The 23,626-nt window shown below is 39.7% G+C and overlaps 1 protein-coding gene across 2 annotated transcripts in view; it reads left to right on the top strand.

Annotated features, from left to right (window-relative positions):
* Window positions 1-23,626, top strand: part of MARCHF6 (membrane associated ring-CH-type finger 6) — a 119,359-nt gene that overhangs the window by 9,281 nt on the left and 86,452 nt on the right. Inside the window, exons 2-4 of one of the 2 annotated variants that reach the window (XM_024206374.3) lie at window positions 3,849-3,948; window positions 4,937-5,010; window positions 23,432-23,575. In XM_024206374.3, coding sequence (XP_024062142.2) covers window positions 3,849-3,948; window positions 4,937-5,010; window positions 23,432-23,575 — 318 coding nt within the window. The remainder of the gene's footprint in view (window positions 1-3,848; window positions 3,949-4,936; window positions 5,011-23,431; window positions 23,576-23,626) is intronic. The other variant, XM_026659121.2, reaches the window with a different exon arrangement.

Consider the following 23,626-nt stretch of genomic DNA (forward strand, 5'->3'; position numbering starts at 1 on the left):
GGGATTTCCCCCCGGACGGGGATTTGAGTCCCAAAAAGCCGGACATGTCCGGGAAAATCCGGACGTATGGTAACCCTAGCTAAACCCAGAGTTGTAAATTCAATCCTTGAGGGGGCCACTTAGCGATCTGGGGCAAAAATCTGTCTAGGGATTGTTCCTGCTTTGAGCAGGGGGTTGGACTAGATGACCTCCTGAGGTCCCTTCCATCCCTGACATTCTATGATTTTATGAAACCCTGCTTCACCTCCAGCATTTATAATGGTGTTAAATATAAAAAAATGTGGTTTTAATTTATAAGGGGAGTCGCACTCAGAGGCTTGCTGTGTGAAAGGGGTCACCAAAACAAAAGTTTGAGAACCACTGCTCTAGCCCTAGGAACGTGGTACACTGTGGGAAAACTATACTGACTACATTCATGGACAGGCTTGGATACTATTCCCACCAAATGACGTTGACATAAATGGTATTATGTGCTTGGGGGTGGGAGGGGAAACTGGCTCATTTTGTGGGGGGAGGGGGAACAGTGCTTGTGAGAGGGAGTGGTCTTGATGGAAAATAAATGTGTGGTGGGGAGGCGGGGGGAGTGAAGTGAATGGGTTTGTGAAATGGCTTGACCGTATCAATCTCCACTGAAAACCCTGGAGACTCTGTAGTAGTGTGCTTGTGCAAGTTGCAGATCACTTGCTCTTCAGGAGGAACACCCTTAGTGGGATATACACTGCATCAGAGTCACCACCCCATTTAAAGTTTTCTAACCGTGGCTCAACTGAACACTGGGGCAGAACCAGCCTCCGGTGTTCAACTGATGGTGCTTTTTACTCCCACTTTTCTAACAAGTCTCCAGAAGCAGCCAACATGGGTGACCCACTAGTCTGCTTAATAATCAAGGTTTTCATTTTTTGGCACTCCCCCATCAAGGGCCGCAGAAGTAGCTACTTCCTTCCATGCTTCATTCTGACCAGAGTGTGTGTCCCTGCCCAAGTGACCCAGCTTGGGGGATCATTGCTCTCCTCCCAAAGATCCCATCCATTAACACACACACACACACACACACACACACCCACCAGCCTTGCTGCGGAGTGGTGAAGTGCATACCCAGGGCTTGGGTGCAGTGTGCTCCAGCACCTCCAGTCAAGCCATTGTCCCTGCCCGCACTGAAGGCTGCAGGGAAGTTTTGGGGCTGGCTCCCTCTCACCGACCTGACAGTGCATGCATCCAGGTGCCCCTGCACATGCAGTCCCAGTGAGGGCAGGGGGAGCCCAGAAGCAAGAGCCGGGGAGCCCGGAAGCAAGAGCCAGAGAGCGAAGCGGGGACCAAGCACTGCCCTGTGGATAGGATTGCCAATTTTGGTTTGATGTATTCCTGGACATATTCATCATATGACACAATCTTTAAAGATTCATCTTTAATTCCTGGAAATTCCAGGACAGTAGTGGAGGGTTGGCAACCCTATCCCGTGGAGCTCCCAGCTCAGCCTGGCCTGGGGAGGGATGACCCCCCAATATCCTGAGAGCCAGGAGTCACCTCCGGCCTGGCAACTTTGCCACCTGCTCCAGGCAAGCGCTGCACAACAGCAAGGAGGAGCAGAAGCTGGAGCCATCATTGCAGGAGGAGCAGGAATTGGGACCATGCTTGGGCAGGCAGTAATGATGCTTTCTGCCAGCTGTGCTATTACTCTGCCACCAGTAAGGGTGCGATCTATCTGGAGGACACCTGGAACCTGAATCAAGCCAAGGCCACATGTACATAGGAAAGCGGGAGGACTCTGACCCTTAGCCCTAGCTTGACTCGGGTTCAGACCCTCCAGGGTCCTGGGACCCTGGGTCTGAGCCCTAGGTTAGTACAATTGCAGTGTGGATGCAAGGGGGGTTTGCCTTGAGCCTAGGCTCAGACTTGGGCTTATACTGCACCCTTGAGCCTCTCCCAACCCCCTGCCCCAGCTCTGATCCCCCTCCTGCCCTCCAAACCCCTCGATCCCAGCCCGGAGCACCCTCCTGCACTCCAAACCCCTCATCCCCAGCTCTACCCCAGAGCCCACACTCCCAGCCAAAGCCTGCAGCCCTCCTTCCAGCCCCCTCCTGCAACCTTGAACTCTTCATTTCTGGCCCCACCTTGGAGCCCGCACCCCCAACCAGAGCCCGCACTCCAACCCCAATTTTGTGAGTATTCATGGCCCGCCATACAATTTCTATTCCCAGATGTGGCCCTCGGGCCAAAAAGTTTGCCCACCACTACTCTAGAACATCTCAGCAGTGCCCACAGGGAGGAGCAGCAATTGTTCTACACCATCTTTTGAGAACACTCAATAAGAAAGATATACTTACGTACCTAAGAGCAACACAATCCATTCCTGCTGTCCACAGATGAGTCAGCCACACTTCATGTGTATAGTGATAGGTTAATAAAAAGGTCTTATCACTATGTCTTATGAGGTAATGAAACTAACTGAGGCAAATTCAATGCTGACCATATCAATCTGTAATATTACTGATGCTGCATTCAGAATGTTTCTGGGCTTACTGAATTTTAGCTTTATAGTCCATGTAAATGATCCAGAGACCTGAATCAAATGTACCAATTTATTCTTCCTCCTCTTATCTCCTGAATTACTTAAGTTTTTATGGCCAGTTTCTGAAAACTGAACTTGGGGTGGACTATCTTAGCCTCATACACAGAGGCTGGTGTTCAGTACATACTTTGCGGTCTGTGGATGAAAATAGCTATGTATTGTTTCTGACTTTTAGAGAAAGTAAAACATTAACAGTTTGAGTTCTAGCTGAGCACAAAAAGATATGAACATAAGAAGATGTGGCACTTTCTTGACAATTTGACACAAATGTTTAACACAAGGCATGGAGCTGATGTTTTCATACAGATGATTTTTGGCTAGGATAATGACTCTTAAATATTTTATTTACTTAAGTGTTCCATCTGTATTGGTTGTGTTTAGCTAATTGTCAAGAGCATCTAGAGTTGGGATAGGCTTTGTGTCTGCTCTTATAAATAGAAATAACATGTTTTTCACTTCAGAAAATCTCCCACAGCTATGTTAATTCAGGAGAAAGCAGGTGATAGGGTTATGGAACAAGAGGCAGAATTTATTCTGCTCTTCTGTAGCTCCTGAAACCAGTATTGCTTCTAATTAGGTAGAACTTGCATCCACTTGATCAAGTATACCTTTCAGCTTTTGTCACTTTAAAGCAGTGAGGTTTTTTTTTAAATTTGTTTTTTTAGTTCCTCTAAAGTGCTGAGAACAATAATTTACTAGGGTCAGGGCTAATATCCCAAATGACACATCCTTGGTTAGACCTCAGACCTTCCTGTCTTCTGTTTACTTAGCATAAAACTTCTACAACTATTCTCAGCTTCCAATGCCAAGTTGAGAGGCAGCTGTCTGGGAGCATCAGCTTATGTCCTCAGATGACCCCTATGTGTTGCTGTTTTAGCAGTACAAATATCTTCACATCCAATGTGCTCAGGCATGCGTCCTCAGCAGTTGTGTGTTTGTATATACTTGTTAATTCCAGAACCTTTCATTCTGTTGTTTTTGTGTGGTAGAGATTTTTATCAATTTTTTACAGTGGCAGAGTGTTCAGGAAGCAGAAGCAGAATTCTGTTCTGCTCTTCTGGAGCTCATAGACTCTTTATTTCTCCAATTAAGTTCAAAATATGTCTTGTGTATTTTTCAGTTTATTTCATTTTAAATCGGTCTGGTTTTATTTTGCTCTGTGGCATGATCCTTGACCATAATGCTATATTTTCCATTATTTTTTATTCTTAATTTATTTTGATATTAAATGTGTGAGAAACTTTAAGCAAAATGATGATAAGTTTCTTGTTTTGGCCAGCAGACATATGTAGGGTGTGTCGGTCTGAAGGAACACCTGAGAAACCCCTCTATCATCCGTGCGTGTGTACTGGCAGTATTAAATTTATTCATCAAGAATGGTAAGTTTTAATTTTTTTAACAGAACACAAATGTTTTCTAAAAGGGATACTTGTTAGGTCTTCAGAATAACTACTTTGTAAACAGAAAAGTTAGTTTGTGGAAAAATTATATTTAAATGTAAACTTTTGGTTGGTTCTTACAGGTTAGCTCGCATTGTCCGCTTTCTGTCTATAGCGTAAAGAGCATGTGAAAACCAAAGTATGTGCACCTACATGTAGTAACAGTCATTCCTGCTTACGAATACAGTAGTATTTGACTGGTAGTCTTTTATAAACTGTGCGCATCAGGAAGATAGCTGACTAAACTTACTAAATTATTAGTATATCTTTCTGCACCTTTGTAGATATGAATTAGAGTGTAAAGGTCTAATGCCCAAGGGTAAATATTATATTTAAACTTTTAAAAATCCTATATTAATGCAATATTATGATTGCACAGTTAATCATGAAAATGCCAAAGTTAAAGCTGCCCCCCAGTGTGAATGGATTATGATAGTGGTTAATTACACAATCACTTACTATTTCAACCTTAGATATGCAGGTGTACTTTGTACAAACAATCCTCAGAGAGGAGAGAGGGAGGGAGAAAAAAAATTACAGGTCCACATTAATAGAGGTGCACGTGCCCTGTGTGTGTTAGCCTTTTGGATAGTAGTGTCTATAAGACTTGAGTTAATGCACACCCAAGGAGGGCACATCATCAGTAGTACAAACAATCTCTTTGAAGAGTCACAGTTACCAGTGGTAGCCCACCCTCCTTTTCCATTCTTGCATACCAATTTCATTTTCATAGTGGTCCAATCTATCTGTATTGATTTAACAGGCTTAATATATTTGATAAATTAATAAATCCAATTATTGGCTTTTCAACTGTAATTTTTTTAGACTTGAACTTTTCATAAGTGGCAGGAAATTAATTGCTTGGATGTCTTAAATTTTTAAGTGTAGACACATTTTAGCTCCATGTTTGTGTTTCTTTTTATTGCAGCTTAGTTCAGTGGCTGAAACACAGCAGAAAAGAATACTGTGAATTATGTAAGCACAGATTTGCTTTCACACCAAGTAAGTATAATAATACCTTTTCTAGCTTTTTCAACACCTTTGTTTCCTTATTTTCTTATTTGTGATATTTATAGTAATGATGGGTTTTTTTTTAATTTCTAAGTGTATCTGTATTGATAGTTTTGGCCTATGTCTCTTATTCTTGTTTGACCCGCAGCTCTTTTGAGTAGATCACAATATAGGCTTTTAAAAGTTTTTTCTTTGTAGCAAATAATACTGATTTTTTTCATCCACCTGGTTTCCAAGAAAGAATATTCAGTATCTTTTTGTTGATGCCCTCAATTCCAGTTCATGGACTGTGAGCTGAGTTTAAATAAATTAATGCATATAGTTCATTTTCAGTTACAGTATATTAAGCAGGAGTAAAGTTCTGAGGAATCTGGAAGTTTTAGACTGCTAAAATGAGGTGAATCAAACCTGTAATCTATAGTTGACAAACTTTTTTCAATTGCTTTTGAAGTATCTATCTGTAAGAACATTACTTAGCAGAATTGACTTAGTATCTTACTAACTTCCTCCTAGCAACACAGTTGACACTAGCAATGTGAGTTGATTAATGTACCCTAATGTTCTCCATCCATTCTACCGCTACCTCAGTCAAAGTTGAGTAGCTACCACAAATAATTGTTTATCGTGTTAACTTCAATTTTCATTAGTTGAATCTAAGCAGTTCAGTTAATTTTTAAAAACCTTAGACTCAAGAGCTGACCTTATCTCTATGCAGTTTCTGATGGGATGCATGTTCTGTTCTACTGGGTAACAAGAAAACTAACATTGGGCAAGGTGTCAGATAAGTAAGGCCCCTGACCTATGTGGCATATTAGGCCTCAATCATTCCACATTGCCCCCTCATTGCCTGTCCAATCAGTACAATATTCCTTGTATTATTTATTTTGATTCAGTTTACAGTAGAACCTCAGAGTTACGAACACCAGAGTTACAAACTGACCAGCCAGCCACACACCTCATTTGGAACCAGAAGTACACAATCAAGCAGCAGCAGAGACCAAAAAAAAAGAGTAAATTACAGTACAGTACTGTTAACTGTAAACTACTAAAAAAAAACAACTTCTGTGTACTAAAGTTTCAAAGCTGTATTAAGTCAATGTTCAGTGTTAAACTTTTGAAAGAACTATAACAGGGATCGGCAGCTTTTGGCACACGGCCCATCAAGGAAATCCGCTGGCGGGCTGGGACGGTTTGTTTACCTGCAGCGTCCGCAGGTTCAGCCCATCGCAGCTCCCACTGGCTGCGGTTCGCCATTCCAGGCCAATGGGGGCTGCGGCAAGCGGCCCAGGCCAAGGGATGTGCTTGGTGCCACTTCCCGCAGCCCCCATTGGCCGGGAACGGCGAACCGCAGCCAGTGGGAGCTGCAATCTGCCGAACCTGCAGACACTGCAGGTAAATCAGCCCGCTGGTGGATTTCCCTGACAGGCTGCGTGCCAAAGGTTGCCGATCCCTGAACTATAACATTTTGTTCAGTTACAAACACTTCAGAGTTGCAAACAATCTCCATTCCTGAGGTGCTGCTCCCAAATTCTAAGTTTTAAATGTGCTGCATAAAGAGACTTTTTTTTTTTTTTTAAACTAATGAGTCCCTGCATCCTAGGAACTGTCTGGGATGGGGAGGGAAGCTAGCGGTTTGAATAGTTGGGTGTTTTTTGTTATCCAGGAGGCAGTTTGGCTCTTGCTGCTGGAGGACATCTCTCTCTCTTTTTTTTTTTTTTTTTTCCCTCACCCTCTGGATTCAGTTGCCTCTATCCCCAAGTAACTAGGGGAGGAGTATTTTATTCTCCGTTCCAGGAGCCTTTTATACCAACTAGCTGTCACCTTGTAACCCACCCCAAAATCTGTCATAGCAACCATAATAACATAAAAGCATATTAGACTGATGCTTCTACTAACATGATCAGAAAATAAATAGCTAATGTTGACAGTTTGGGGTTAACACCAAACAGATGAGTGGAGCATTTAGCATCTTTCAAAGTTACTGTTTCAGACTGTCAAGTATCAGAGGGGTAGCCGTGTTAGTCTGAATCTGTAAAAAGCAACAGAGGGTCCTGTGGCACCTTTAAGACTAACAGAAGTATTGGAGCATAAGCTTTCGTGGGTGAGTGCCCACTTGCGTCTGATGAAGTGGGCATTCACCCACGAAAGCTTATCTTCCAATACTTCTGTTAGTCTTAAAGGTGCCACAGGACCCTCTGCTGCTTGTTTCAGACTGGTTGGTAGACTCTGACATATGTTACTGCATTGGTTATACCTGCTTCTTGGTTATACTTCTAGCTTGCAAGGGTTTCCTCTTAAACCTTAAAAAATGAGGTGGATAAAAATTATTTTTAAAAAATCAGTGTTTATTTAAATAGGGTTTTTTTTAATAAATTTATTTGACATTAGGACAACCTATACTAAGGCCTTAACTTATTATAATTTATTAAAATAATTTAAGTTAAATACAAAAAAAAATTAAAGTACATGTTTGCTGTCAAGTTTTAAGGAAAGTCAGACTACTGAGCTGGTGGAAGTCACTGACCCAAGCAATTTATTGAAATGGGACCAGCTTATGATAGCAGTAGACTCTTCTGTATGTGCAGAGAGAATATTTTCATTTCATTTTCTTCAGCTAGTTCAGTTCAATAGCTAGTTGAGAAAACAATTGGGAGTTAAAAAAGTAGGGATGCTTGTTTTGCAATCTCTGAATAAAAACTGGGTGTAAGAAGATGAGATGTGCTAGTGCTAAAAACTTGTAGAACATGGTGACCAGAAACAATCAGTTAAATTCATTAACTACAGATATTTCCTTTATTTAATAAATCAGTTATTTTTAAATGCAAAAAAAGTTTTGATAAACTTTGACTAACTTTTTTCTTATGTATCCAGCATTTTTAATGTAGTTTTATTTAATAAAAAAAATTAAAATGCTGTTTTTGTGTATTTTAATTGAATTTGAATGTCCATCCAAACAGACCTTGACACAAATCACAACTAAATCATTACTCATCTGGTAAATAAGAAATGCATCATTCATCATTTTCTAGTATAATAAAAATTAGGAATCTGAATAAAGAAGTTAAACTTTACAGTTGCGCAAATAAATGTGATTATAAATATAGTGTATCCTCTGGTTACACTAAATTTGGTGCTGCTTTTTGCTAAAGGCTATATTTAGTTGCAACAGAAAATCCACCTTGATTCTGGGGCACAACTGTGTGGCATTCTAAGAGAAATCCATAATTTTGCAGCAATCAAAAGGCCAACTAATTGAATTTTACATGGGGCTCTGTTAATAACTGTTACTTAAAATGTATCTGCAAAACAATGGAAGTATGAGCAATACAGCACTTACCTCTAAAGAAGGCAGGGGGCATTTAAACACAGTTATGAAAGGTGAAGAGAAAGTTTGAATGCTTGTGCACATATGTATTCCAGTTAGGGTGTGTGTGCATCCAGTGCATTCGAGTCAGAGATGATTGATCAGCAGTACCCACTGGGGTGATTCCTGTGCCCTGAGTGTCCTTGTGCTTCCAGGTGAGCGCATAAAGGGTGGGGCCACCCTGACACTTCTCAGTTTCTTCTTACCATCTGCACCTCACTGTCATTCAGTACTTATTAGCACTCTTGTATATAGTTAGCTTAGTTTACATAGTAGTTAGTGACAGGCTTTTTTTAAAATCGTGTTTCCTTTTCTCTCTGAGTTTTTGAGATAAGTCTCTTCTCTATTTCCTTGGGTGGTACTCCTGTACTACTATTACTGCTGCTGCTGAAGTTGTCAGTCAGAAAATCCCCAGGTTTTAAATAACATCTGTTCTCTCAGGCTGTCATGCTGCTAAATGATGGATGTACAATGGTTCCTGTTTTGTTTAGAATGCCGCATTCCAGAGAGGTTAATCTATGTAGCTCCTTCTCCATAAGAACAAAGAAATCTAGAGAGAACTGGCTGAGAATGTATCTCATGGAAGAATCCATGCTCCTGGCCTCCGGTACCAAGTGTCCCTGACCATCTTTCAATAAGGAGTGTTCTGGCAGCCACTCTATATTTGGTAGACACTCTGGTGCTGAATACCTCATCCTCTGAAAGAGGGTGAAAGCACTAGGAGTCGACCAGAATGGAGGCACCAGTCACAGTCTCCAGGGCCATCACTTAAACCCCGTAAGGGTATATCTACACAGCCCGCGGGAGCAAGCCTTCCAGCCCAGGTCAACAGACTTGGTCTAGTGGAGCTCAGCTAGCACTTGAAAAATAGCTGTGTAGACAATGATTTGAAGTTGCAGCTCATGTTGAAGTTTGGGCTCTGAAGCCTAGAGTGGAGGCTTTTACCTCAGTGGGGGGGCAAAGGGGAAAAGAGTAGCTTGAATTCTGGTACACCCTTTCAGCCTATTCATGTCAGGCCTTGACCACAGCCTCCATACTACCCACATGTAAAAAAGCTCATCAACATTATCAAGTTCCAACACTGGGTTTCAAACAATTCTTACTCTATGCAAGGATCGTTTGTAGTGGTGGCTGTAAATGAGAGGTCCAGGCCAGGACAACAGAAGTCTAACCCTAGGGACAAGGAACCTAAAAAGCTTGACTAGCAAGGCAGAAAAAGCTACTCCACAGTGAGCTTACAGACGAGAATCACAAATTACCAAGCGGATCTCTCCAAATATAAGTTTATTAATTGGGACTCCCTTACAGTATTTACGGACAAAATGCCCAGTGATCTCAGCTGGAATTCAGGCTGTCATAACCAAGGGCCAGCTCATAGCCGGAACATCACTTCTGGTGGTCTTGACATGACAGACACAGCCTCACAATCTGTGACAATGGCCATAGTGAGGAGAAGGTCCTCATAGCTTCATGCTTCTGGTTTCCCTAAGGAAATACAAACAATTGAGGGCCTTCCCTTTGAAAGGTGCAATCGCTTTAGGGACAAAACAGATAAGGCGTAGAGATCAATTAGAATTCACATGCTCCCAATAGGAGGCATTACAGGCCCAGCCTTATCAACCAGTCTCTCTTCCACCTAGACAATGTGATCCAGCTAGGCAAAGACATAAATTTCCTAGGCTTCTGCCACACTTGACCTCTCATCAGTATTTGCAAACCTCAAAGCAGCAGGTTTAACTGCTTACTCGGGAGCAGAATTCACGTTGTACCAGATCTTCCCAACCTGTCCCTCCCTTTGGGAATTAGTTGTACCACTTTCACGGGGTCTGGAATGCCATAACCTCAGATTATTGGGTTCTAGGCATTGTGGAATTTGGCATTAACCATTCCCTTTCAGTCCCCCGTTCACCTTCCCACTCCCTGTTCAGGGACCCTTCTCATGAGATTGTACAATCTCTTCTCGATCTTGGAGTTATAGAGCAGATTTTTCCAAAGCATAGGAGAAGTGTTTCTTATTCCTATTATTTTCTCATCCCTAAAAAGAAAAATTCTAAGGCCTGTCCTAGACCTAAGAGACCTGAACACCTTTATCAAAACAATGGTGTTCAGGCAGTATTCCTTCTCTTGATTTGAACGACTGGTGTGCTGCTCTTGATCTACAGGATGCCTGTTTTCATGTGTCTATCCACCCCAGCCACAGGATATATCCTAGGTGTTCGGTGTGGGGATCGCCACTATCCATATACAGTACTTCTGTTCAGCCTCTCATCAACCCCCAGAAGCTTTTATAAAGCTTATGGCAGTGGCTTACCTAAGGGTATCCAGGTATTCCCGTATCTGGACAATTGACAAATCTGTTGTCACTACAGGCAAAAAGTCACAGATGGCATCCATCAGATCCAGGCACTACTTGGTTGAGTCTGGAAAATAAACATGCATAAATTGACAATGTGTCTGTTTTAGAGAATTGAGTTTATTGAAGCCATTCTTGGCTCAACATGTGCAATCACATATCTATCTCTGGGAATGTTCCAGTCCATTTTAACCCTATGCACCAGTCTATGGTCTCTCTCGAGAACAACAGCAAGTTTCTGTCTCAAGCTGCTGGGACACATGATATCCTGCACACATGACGGAGCTTGCCAGAGTTCTTTGCATGCACTAGCTGAATTTGCACCACCAATGGACAGCCCTGTTTGAGAATCGCCTAACTTGGAATATTTATGTATACAACCACTTGAATAAACGATTACTTACCTCTACAATAACTGGTTCTTAAGATGTACCATGTACATATGTATTCCATGACCCACCCTCCATCCCTGCTACTCTGAGTCTGATATCAACTAAGATTCTGGTATGAAGGAAATAGAGAAAACGGGGGAGGGGAGGGTGGCCCTGTCCTTTATGCCCTTCATTGGAGGCACTGAGAGCACATAAAATTCATGAACTCCCCTGATGGGTACTGCTGACCAAAAGTGTCTGGCTCGAGTGCACTGGACAAACACACCTGAAATGGAATATAATTGTGCACCACACATCTCAAAGAACCACAGTTTCTATGTATTAACAATTTAGTTCCCTTAAAAGTTGAGTAAAAAGGGGGAGCGATCCCAAATCAATTGCAAAACATACATCTAGACCTAAAAATATGTACATAAGTATGTGTTAAGGGGAATGGAAATACTTTTTACCTGTCAGGGCTTAAGTTTCAGTCCTTGGGGGGTCTCTCTTCTATAACATCTGGTGACCTCAGTTAACACCTAAACTGTGCAGGAAACTGTGTTCTTTACACTCCTTTCGGTGTGAATAAAATTATTAATTGTAAGTGGGATAGGAACAGAACCCTCAGGTCTTGGCAGGAAAGTGCAGGAGTTGATTTCAGCAATTGTATATTAAAGTAATTGGCCAAAACTTGAAAATCAGGTCACTTTATTAGATGTTTGAAAACAAATTCAGAAGCCTAGTGTAATTCTAGACATCCATTTTTAAAAAATTGCTCTTAGTTGTGGTTAGTCAGTCTACGTGTTGACTGAACATTAACTGTAAAAATAATTTGGAATCCATTTTTTCATTATTTCTGTAAAAAGCATTTCAGTTCACTTTTAACTATTCTTTCTTCTCTGGGTTTCTAAAGAGCAACTGTTCCACAGTCCCCTACTTGCCTCCATGTGATACCCTAGCATGCACTCTAACATTAGACCAAACAATCATTAGTACTGGAGCTTGCCTACTGAGATAGATAAGTTTATTTCCCACTATTGTATAATTTTTTAAATCTTTCAGTATTCCTACCTGACATCCTGTAGGATGCGAAATAAGAGCATTAAAAACTAGGGCTGTCGAGTGTTAATTTAAAAAAAAAAATCATGATTAAGCATGTGTTTAAAACAACTAATTGCAATTAATTGCTCTGTTAAACAGTAATAGAATACCATTTATTTAAATATTTGTGGATATTTTCTACATTTTCAAATATATTTCAATTAAAACACAGAATACAAAGTGTACAGTGCTCACTTTATATTTTTTTAAATATTTATTTGCACTGTAAAAAGCCAAAAGAAATGGTATTTCAATTCACCTAATAAAAGTACTGTAGTGCAATCTCTTTATCATGTAAGCTCAACTTTCATTTGTAGGATTATGTACAAGAAAAACTGCACTCAAAAATCAAACAATGTAAAACTTTAGAGCCTAAAAGTCTACTCAGTCCTACTTCTTGGTCAGTCAGTCACTCAGACAAACAAGTTTGTTTCATTTACGGGAGATAGTGCTGCCCGCTTCTTGTTTACAATGTCACCGGAAAGTGAGAACAGGCGTTCCCATGGCACTGTTGTAGCCGGTGTTGCAACATATTTATGTGCCAGATAGGCTAAACATTCGTATGTCCCTTCATGCTTCGACCACCATTCCAGAGGACATGCTTCCATGCTGATGACGGGTTCTGCTTGATAACAATCCAAATCAGACGCATGTTCATTTTCATCATCTAAGTCAGATGGCACCAAGAGAAGGTTGATTTTCTTTTTTGGTGGTTTGGGTTCTGTAGTTTCCGTATCAGAGTGTTGCTCTTTTAAGACTTCTGAAAGCATGCTTCACACCTCGTCCCTCTCAGATTTTGGACGGCACTTCAGATTCTTAAACCTTGGGTCGAGTGCTGTAGCTATCTTTAGAAATCTCACATTGGTACTTTCTTTGTATTTTGTCAGATCTGCAGTGAGAGCATTCTTAAAATGAACAACGTGCTGGGTTATCATCCAAGACTGTTATAACGTGAAATATATGGCAGAATGCAGGTAAAACAAAGCAGGAGAAACCAGAGTTCAGTCACAAATTTAACGCATTTTTTTTTTTTAACGAGCATCATCAGCATGGAAGCATGTCCTCTGGAATGGTGGCTGAAGCATGAAGGGGCATACAAATGTTTAGCATATCTGGCATGTAAATACCTTGCAATGCCGGCTACAAAAGTGCCATGTGAACGCTTGTTCTCACTTTCAGGTGACATTGTAAGTAAGAAGCAGGCAGCATTATCTCCCGTAAATGTAAACAAACTTGTTTGTCTGAGCAATTGGCTGAACAAGAAGTAGGACTGAGTGGAATTGTAGGATCTAAAGTTTTACATTGTTTTGTTTTTGAGTGCCGTTATGTAACAAAAAAACTAAATTTGTAAGTTGCACTTTCAGGATAAAGAGATTTGCTCTACAGTAGTTGAATGAGGTGAATTGAAAAATACTGTTTCTTTTGTTTATCATTTTTACAGTGCAAATATTTGTAATAAAAATAATATAAAGTGAGCAATGTGCCCTTTGTATTCTGTTGTAATAGAAATCAATATATTTGAAAATGTAGAAAAACATCCAAAAATATTTAATACATTTCAATTGGTATTCTATTATTGTTTGACAGTGTGATTAAAACTGCAATTAATCGTGATTAATTTTTTTAATCACGATTAATTTTTTTTAGTTAATTGTGTGAGTTAACTGTGATTAATTGACAGCCCTATTAAAAACATAAGTATGAAAAAATGCATGATACCAAGGATGGAGGGTGGTAGAAATAGGCTTGTCTGGTCTTTGGATGGACACAGTTTTATATAAAGCAAAATAAGTTGCTCACCTTCCCATCCAACACAGTCTGCAATGCTGATGAATGGTGGGTGTGGCATTACCAGCTGAATGAATACTGGGCTGTTAAATGGAAGAAAGCCAGTAGTGGGGTATCAGCTCTTCAATCCCCAAAAGACTAACTTGTAAGTTAAATAACATGTTCTGAAATGTGCTCTTGCCTTGTGTGAATTAAAAAAATCAAGATGTCTTTGTACCTTAACCTGAGTAGTGCTCATATTGTTGTAATCCTTGTCCTTTCTCACTCATTCCCTTCCTGCTGTTTATCACCGTTCATTCGTATGTTCACTGTCCTGGTTTATTGAAGTGACAGTTAAAAATGTGAATGGATTGGCTCATTTACCTAGTTATTCTGAAGCAATCAGAACAAATTCAATGACCATTGAAACAGAACATTGCACTATATTATTTTATTCCACTGTTGTCATATTATTTTACAAAAAGAGCCATGATGAGAGAGCTCTGTTTACTTGCATTGAAAGAAGATTCTGATTGTTTCTGCAGCGGTTGTCATAAGGTGGGATAGGATCCTGGATCTGCTATTAAACAGCATTTTTTAGCAATTTACTAAGAATCAAGTAATAAACAGTTACATGATTTAGGGCACTTACAGACTCTTCTGAACTACTTTTTGCAAATTGGGACACTTAGCATGGTATATATACTTGTTTTTAAAAAAAGCTTTTCAGTCATGTATACTTGCAAGTTAGGTCAGGTCTGCTGTATTTTAAACTTGTAAAAGTTAAATCTGAAACTATTCAATTTTGGTAATAATGTGCAATTATTTTCTAGTTTTTTATCGAGATGTATCAGAACAGCAGGTGATCATGTACTCTGTATATGGTCTTGTACTGACCATATCATTGTAGTATCTGGGAACTTTCCAGTTAACTGGCATGATTAATGCTGTCATATATGGTTTATTCTTTGTCTCATCTTCTCCCCAGGGGAAAAATTGTGTGCTCAGTGCATAATTTGCATTGGATCATAATTGTTTCACTACTTAAGTAGAGAGGGGGCTGAGGCAAAGTCTAAGCCAGGGATTGGCAACCTTTGGCACGCGGCTCGCCAGGGTAAGCACCCTGGTAAGCACCCTGGCAAGCCGGGCCGGTTTGTTTACCTGCCACGTCCGCAGGTCCGGCCGATCGCGGCTCCCACTGGCTGCGGTTCACTGCTCCAGGCCAATGGGGGCGACAGGAAGCAGCGGCCAGCACATCCCTCAGCCTGCGCTGCTTCCCGCAGCCCCCATTGGCCTGGGACAGCGAACCATGGCCAGTGGGAGCCGCGATCGGCCGAACCTGCGGACGCGGCACGTAAACAAACCGGCCCGGCCCGCCAAGGTGCTTACCCTGGTGAGCCGCGTGCCAAAGGTTGCCAATCCCTGGTTTAAGCGTTTACTCTGGATTATATCCTGATAAATTTGGTATGAGTTGTGACGTTCAAATTTATCTTGTAATTTAGCCAAGTATCCAGGATATTGTCCATATTGTTACCTTTTATTGTATTGCTTTGTAACAGTGTTTGTCATATAAACCAATTGCATTTTGTAAGTTGCATTAAGTATCTTTTTGGTGAAAATTGGGATAATTAGAGTATGTCTTCTAAAATAGTTAACTTCAATATATAAATTCAGGGTAACCTGGCTTGAAATCATTACGGTGAGCTGAAATGTAACTCACGCCACAACATCCTGCTTAATGTCTACAATTTTCTTATCAAGTGATTGATTTGGCTAATAGCTGTAAATTCTGTACGTAGTGACATCTCAGATAATGATTGTTTCAGTGCTGTCTTTCAGTATTCTATTTATTTAGCGTGTGCATAGTCATCTGGTCAAGCAATGGCATCTTCAGTGGCGTGATGCAGTTCTTCTAGGCCACCGCTGAACCTAGTCAGCAGGCATTCATTGACAATGTGCGTCATTGTCTGTGTTGCGCCACAACTGCACAAAGGGCTGTCACGAAGGCCCCAGCAATACTGTTTGGCTGCACAGAGACCTTGCCTGGTCCAGAACCTGTTCAACAGAGACCATTGGCGACAGGGCAGGTCAAAACCGGGCGGGCAAATTGTGGGGTTTGTGACAAGGGACTGGTTGGGGATTACAACAGATATCCATTCCTCTCGCCAGAGTGTTTCCGCCCTAACATCCTGGGTGTGGTGGATGAGACCATAATGGGCAGTGTGACTGCAAATGTGCAGCTGGTGGTTTAAAAAGGTCATTGCGGCAGGCTTGAGTTGGTGCATAGTTTCTCCAGTAACTTGCCAGTGGCAGCCTCTCGTCTGATATGAAGAGGAGCAGTATTGCTCAGAACTGGAAGCCATGGGAGTGGAGTCGGATTCAGGGTGCCGGAGATGATGCGCATGGCGGCATGCAACTGTGTATCCACCAGTTTGGTGTGTGACTATCGACTCCAAACTGGTGCACAGTACTCCGCCACTGTCTTTCAGTGGTTTGCCAAGTCACTTTGCATGTCTTTTTTTAAAGTTGTAACTGTAGACCTGAATTGCATGGCAATAGTGTCATGAAGTGAGCTTATTAGGGGAAAGAGGAAATGTTAAAACTGGCTTAACCTGTAGTGGTCCAGTTGATAACTTCTGATTTAGATTTGGTTGTCATTGGCATGCTGTGTCCATATTGCCAAGAGGTAATAGCTTTGTTGAATTCATGTCAGTTTCTTGCATTTTTGATGGTTTGGTGGAGACGTTGTAGCAACAATGAAAAACGAGTGAATACTGGACGATTGATACAAAATCCTTGCATCCTTTGAGCCTAACTTTGAACATGAAAGCTGCTAGACTATTTTTACACTTGACTGCAAACCACTCCTTACCTCAGAAATGATAACTAATTTACTCTGCAAACCATCCAGATAATGCAGGAAAATAGAACTTCAGTGACTAATTGCATTTTTGTCTGGAGGGGGATGGATGTTGGGGACTCTCTCCTAGCCCACCACTTTTTCAAATTGGCAAAGAGGATTAATTTTTTTTAAGAGGACCTTTTTTTTTTACTTTTGGCCACCAGTCCATCTAGAATTAGTTTTATTTAAGGAAGAAAGATGAGCTAAACCATAAGGGTTTTTTGGGCTGTCTTCCCTCCCTCCCCGCCCCCCGTTAGTCCCATCGCTATAAGTCGTTTTCATCATTTCTTCTCTGCCTCCCCCTTTCCTTCACCCAGCCTTTGTGGTACTGTATTTCATTTACCTGTAAGGCTAACATTTTGTTGGGCCTTTTACCCTTCCTCTTTTTTTGTCTGTCTTGATCTTTCTTTCAGTCTCTTTTCCATTTTTCTGGGAGTAGGGGTAAGGTTTCTGAAGACAAGTTAGTCTTCCCCTGTCTTATTCTGCCTAGTATCATGGCAACTCTCTCTCTAATTTAGAATCAGAAAGGAATTTTATTTAGTCCTATCACTTGGTTCCTTGTTGGCTAATAAGTAAAGATTACAGTTAAGAAGTGGTGTTAAAATGCCGTGTTGGACAACTCTTTCCAACTTTGAATTTCCAGTTGTGCTATACATCATTATTTATTATTGTATTACTGTTGTGCCTAGGAGCCCTAGTCATGGACCAGGACCCTGTGTACTAGGCACTGTACAAAAACAGAACACAAAGACAGTTCCTGCCCCGATGAGTTCACAGTCGAACAGTAGAAAAGTGAACAAATAGATACAGACTGATGGGGGAGTACAAGTAAGCAATGGGACAATGTTGGTCAGCATGAGAAGCAGTGATCTCTGCACACAAGCAGCGTAACCATTGTCAAGTTTTTTGTAGGCATCATTGCAAAGGAGAATTTTGAGGAGGGTAATGAGATAGCTTTGTGGATGTTTATGGGGAGCATCTTCCAGTGTGTGGGGCAGCATGGGAGAAACCATGAAGATGCTTTTTTGAAAATTTAGCAAGTGGGCAGTGGAGGCTGGCATCCTGGGATAATTGTGGTGAACATCAACAACTCAATAATGCATGAGAGCAGGGAGATAGGCTGTGGACTGACTGTGAAGGGCCTTGAAAGTGAACAAAAACTGCTTATGTTTGATACAATAGAGAAGGGAGAGCCATTGAAGAGATTTGAAAGAGAAGGGTGACATGGTAAAAGTGACAGGCCAGAAAAATTATCTTAGCAGCATTCTGAGTGGATATGATCAGGAGGTAGTTGCTTTGCAGATTGTAACAAATCTTAATATTTGCAATAAATAGATTTCTGACATTTTTGCTTTCCAAATATGTAATTGGCTAAAGGAGGCATTTATTTCCTTGACAAGATATCTTCAGTTTTGGATATTGTGCATTGTAAGGTCAGTAACTTATCTTAAATACAGTATTTATATGTTAATGAGCAGGGATCCTCAAAATCCGTTTGCCACAAAAAAATGCAAAATTTGCGTTTTTACAGAGAATCTTTAGTTATTACTTTTTGTGAAAAAATAAGACAAATACAGTAGAACTCCATTTATCCGAGCCTCCATTATCTCTATATTAACCGAAGCGGGGCTGACAGCCCGAGCCCCGGGTGGCTGGGCACGGGCATCAGCTGAATTGCAATTCTTTTAATTTTATTATAATGATTGATGGCACTGGTAGGCTTCGAACTTGCTTAAAAATTGTAAATATATCAGTAAAACATCATGTTCAACTGATACTATATTAAAACTGACTGCATACTTACTATACATTTGTATTATAATCTTATTTGGTATCATCATGGTAGTTACTTTCTTGGTAAATCCTGCATTAATAATAATTAAGGCTAAGACTTTGTCACAGTTATTTTTAGTAAAAGTCAGGGATAGGTCACGGGCTTCCATGAATTTTTGTTTATTGCGTGTGACCTGTCCCTGACTTTTACTAAAATAACCGTGACAAAGTCTTAGCCTTAATTATTATTAGTGCAGGATTTACGAAGAAAGTAACTACCATGATGATACCAAATAAGATTATAATACAAATGTATAATAAGTATGCAGTCAGTTTTAATATGCAGCATTCATAAAACTGTAAAGCAAATGGACAGCATGTTAAATATTTTGAGTGCTCTCCTTTTGAAATGCTGCCCTGTATTCTCATGCTTCTTTTTATTTCTCTAGGTTAAAAAAAACCACAGTCCTTACAAATGGTAACCCTTTTCTCCCCCAAACACAAACACTCAGCTAACATGTCAGACATAGACCATTTGTGAAATTAATTTTAAAGTTATTCCTTATTCAGAATCATGCCAAAATTAGCCTACAGACCTGTTCAAATGCATTAGTTACTTTTGTATACTGATGCTTCCATTCCACCTTCCTAATTCACCAGTTGATAATCCTCTCAGAGGCCATTGGAAGCAAGAGAGGCAGATTTGACATGAGGAGATATTGGGAGGAAGAGAGAGTGTCTTAGAAAGACATGGGCTCTGGGGTGCCATGGGATGATGGGGGGAAATTAACAGGGATGTGTTCTCATTACCTGAGCCCACCCAAATCCACCACTTACAACACATCCCTACACCTACTTCTGTCTAGGCTTGCCATGGGTAAGGATCTGTGGCTGGGGTAGAGGCAACCCAGTGTAACCTTTATGCCAGGCACTTTCTATTGAGGGGCTACCCAAAACACTATTTTTTTATATGGCTGGGAGCCATCAAGTGCTGATGATGTCTTTGTGCAGACTCTCCGGGCTGCCCTCTGCATGGTCCTGGTCTCCTCCCCACATATTGTATCATCCCCTCCTGGATTTCTTGACTTGTTATGCTGCAGCACCTTGAGGAGCCAGGGGGAATGGTAAGAAGGATGGGGAGTGGGGCTTGAACAGAGAGCACAAGGAGTTTGAGGGCAGCAAATTAGGCTATGCGCTAGGTTTTTTAGAAGTAGCTATCAAATTTGATTGAGACATTAACTTTGATAGTTATTCCCATCCCTACCAAAGTTGTTGAAGACTTCTTAAAAACCTGGAAATTTTCTCCAAATAAAGTTTGTTAAAATTAGCTAAGTGTCCTGAAGTCGTCATACCACCAAAACAGCAATTGAAAGGCCACCTTCTTCACGTTTCTTCAGCTCACTCAAATTAATTACCCAAGACACACATGCCTACTCCCACCACTTCCACACAAAACACACAATCTCTAATTGCAATTGCATGGAATGGTTTGAAATTGATGTTTTCTAATTGTTACACCACATCAGCACATCATTTCTAACCAATCCATATGATCAGAATTAAAGGCTGCATTTTATGTGGAGGTCAGAAGAGGAGGAGGTATGTGTTGTAAATGGTGGATTTAGGTAATGAGAAAAAATAGCAGCTGTAGGTTGTGTGGGCAGAATGGATTGATTTAAATAAAAGTAATTTAAATCAAGTGGAAAGCCTTGATTTAAATGATTTTAATCAACTTCTCCATTTGTACTTCAGATAATTTTCTGAAGAAAGGTGTATTCTCATTGGTTTATATAACCATTAAAATGTTGATTTACAACTAAACAGAGCCTTTACAATAGATTTGATAGTGTACAGCAAAAAGATGTGTATATATATACATTTATTTAAGAAGTTATAGCTCATTATTTTCAGTTTCTTATTGTATATTTTAGTATGTTAGAAAAGGGTGAATGATATATTCCTTATTTGCCACTATTGTGCCATATTTATGAAGCTTGACCTCAAAAGTTAGATGTTTTTCCCCCTGATTTTTCTTTATATAGAAAAACAGCTTTCAACTCAAAGTTTTTGATAGAGGCTTATCGATTCAGTAAATTTATTTTTTATTTAAATGTTTTAAGAGATTATTATAAAAAATGTACCCCTTAACATATTTTTGTATTAAATTCAGATTTCATTTTAAACAGGTTTATTTTTAAAAAGAAATGTATTGTAATTTAAATAACAAAATAAAAAAATTCCCAACTTGTCTCTAAAATAAAAAAAATTCCGATTTAAATTTAAAATAACCAATTTGTATCCACCCTGTGTACACTTGAGCAAACTAAACTGGTTGTTAATAGTTTGGAGGAATATTCTGTAAAATGTACTATAATAGCTACAAACAAGCCCAAAAATTAGGCACTTGTGAAAGGGGTATGTGTTGGGGAGATTTACCATTAGAGAATGGCTTCACTCTGCAGAAGGGTGCCATGACAGGTATAAGGTCAGTAGAGATGACTGACCCTGTGGGGTACAAAATAGACATTTAAAAAAAACTTTATAAAATGGTGCAGTAGCTTTAGTCACTTACCTGATCTTCATAAATCAGTTTGTGATGTCATCTATATAGTTGAATTATGTGTGGAATGTCCCTCTTAACTCTGCTATCTTGGACATTATGCATATAAATCTAAAATGGATGGATTTTTCTTAAACCTATTTGTAGATTCTTTTAAATGTACAGTAATCTTTGGTTTATTCTTTCCTGGTTTTAGAACTAAGCAATGACACATCCCATTTTGATATCAACTGTTTCTTACATGTTTAGTTGATGCAAAGCATGCTGAATGGGAAAACCTTCTCCCCCCCCCTCCACCCATTTAACCTTCTGTTTATTTAATAACATGGTTTTAAAACTAGCATGGATATTTTAAGTATTGTTAAAGTAAGATGTATATTGGGTATTCTCTGTAAAATATTTAGCCTTTGGAGGAAGTTCTGATAATTAACTTGCCTATCTTCCTATGTATACTCTCAAGTTGTCTTTTAAATTGGTAAACACTGGCTTGTAAATCGTTATTTCAAAAGTCACCCAAGTTGAAAATAAACTGTAAAATTGCATTTTAAACTCCTGATTCTTAAATTAAAAACCTGTCCTAATTCACATATGGGCAAGGAGAAGGTAAACAGTTGCCTCTTTGGTAAAGCAGTTTTAATTTTATTACAAGCAATATGCTGCGGTTTTTAGAATAAAACAAGCAAATGGGGAATATCAGTTTAAAGGCCAGACTTGTGGAAGCCAGCCTCTGCACTCATAATTAATGTGCCTTGTGTGTCCAAATACCTGATTTGTGGGTGTGATCAGGTACTTAGACATTGGAATAATCTTTCTTGGGTCTGCAAATTATTGTGGAAGCAAAAGAGAAGTCCACAAAAGATAGGGCTCAGAATTTTGACCAAAATATTTGCATCCCAGGGCAGTTGTACTTTCTAGAGTTAAGTCTTGTAGATGCTCATATTATACAGCAAATGGAATATTCAGTGTCTTGCTTAATTTTTGAAATACATTTCTTGTTAATAAAATAAAAGTTTTATTTCCTTATTGCTGTTGATAGGTTGTGTTTTGTGGCCCTGAGTGTCCGAGAAGTTTAATGTAGGGAGTATATGATTGCACTGTATAATGAAACCTGGACTTCAATGTGTTCACTTTTATAAATGTTCATATATAATAAAATGTTTAGTTGGACTAGATGTTTTTTAAAAATAACTCTTCCTCTGTCTAATAAACTATTGAGCAGTTGCATGTAAGAACATACAAAAAAATCATATTAGTAAGTCAGAGCCTGACTTTTGGCTAGCTGTGAGGGATGCAGGAGCCAGATGAAGTGGTTAGAACTTAAAAATTATATAGGATGGAAAAGTTATTGAAAAATTAGACCAAAGTTTTTGAAACTTCCCAGACAGCTGAATGACATAACCAGTGAATTCATTTTAAAAGAAGGAAAAAATATTGGATTGGAATAGCTATGGTGTAAACCTTTGGAGTTTTGTTGTGAGAACTGTTTTGAGTTAGTCTCTTATGGTTTTAGATCAATATTTTTTAGTGACTGCTTTTCTCCTTGTGCTTTTATCCAACAGCTGATATCATCTGGAAACAGTTCCTAGATGTGTACATTTTAGATGTTGGGTATTCTCTCTGGAGGGCCCTTGAATTTGGAATTTTCTTCTCCCTTTCTTCGCAGGGCCTGAGTTTGTTGCTTTTCTGCATGATCTGTTGCTTAATTAACTTTTCTCTCAGGGGGCTAAGTTGAGTAGGGAAGTCTCTTGTGATAAAGGAGGGGAGTTCTATATATTTGGGTGATACTGTGTTATAGAATTTTAAACTTTTGGTTAGTTTTTTCTCTCCTTTCAAGGCCTATGGTGTTGGGCTTGTTCTGAGGTAACCTGGATTTACTGGTAGAGATGACGGTGTTAATGCCCCAAAACAAAAACTTCTCAAACTCTGAAGTGTCTGTAAAATAGTTGTTCTATAAAGTTAAATACATGAATTAAGGAGAACTTGTGGTTTAAAGGTTTCATTGTCACTTGCATGGGATGGCCTGTAGTGGATGTATAAACTGTGAAGAGAGAGTAAATGTTCACTTATTTTTGGCTTTGTGGCTATTTGTTTGTTGTTGCTGTACATTTTTATTAAATATAATTTAAAAATTATGCTATTGACTGCAGGGCTATATTATGCTTTTATTGCAAGCACATATAAAAACTGTTTTATAAAAGTGTTTTTCTTTTCCTCTCCTTAGTTTATTCCCCAGATATGCCTTCACGGCTTCCAGTCCAAGACATTTTTGCTGGACTGGTTACAAGTATTGGCACAGCAATACGATACTGGTTTCACTATACGCTTGTGGCCTTTGCATGGTTGGGAGTTGTACCTCTTACAGCATGTAAGTATTAAGTTTTTGCATTGAAATACTTTCATAATGATGTTCTTGTAA

The sequence above is a fragment of the Terrapene carolina genome, unplaced genomic scaffold (genome assembly GCF_002925995.2).
Source record: "Terrapene carolina triunguis isolate 2854851 unplaced genomic scaffold, T_m_triunguis-2.0 Scaffold580, whole genome shotgun sequence".
NCBI lineage: Eukaryota > Metazoa > Chordata > Testudines > Emydidae > Terrapene > Terrapene triunguis.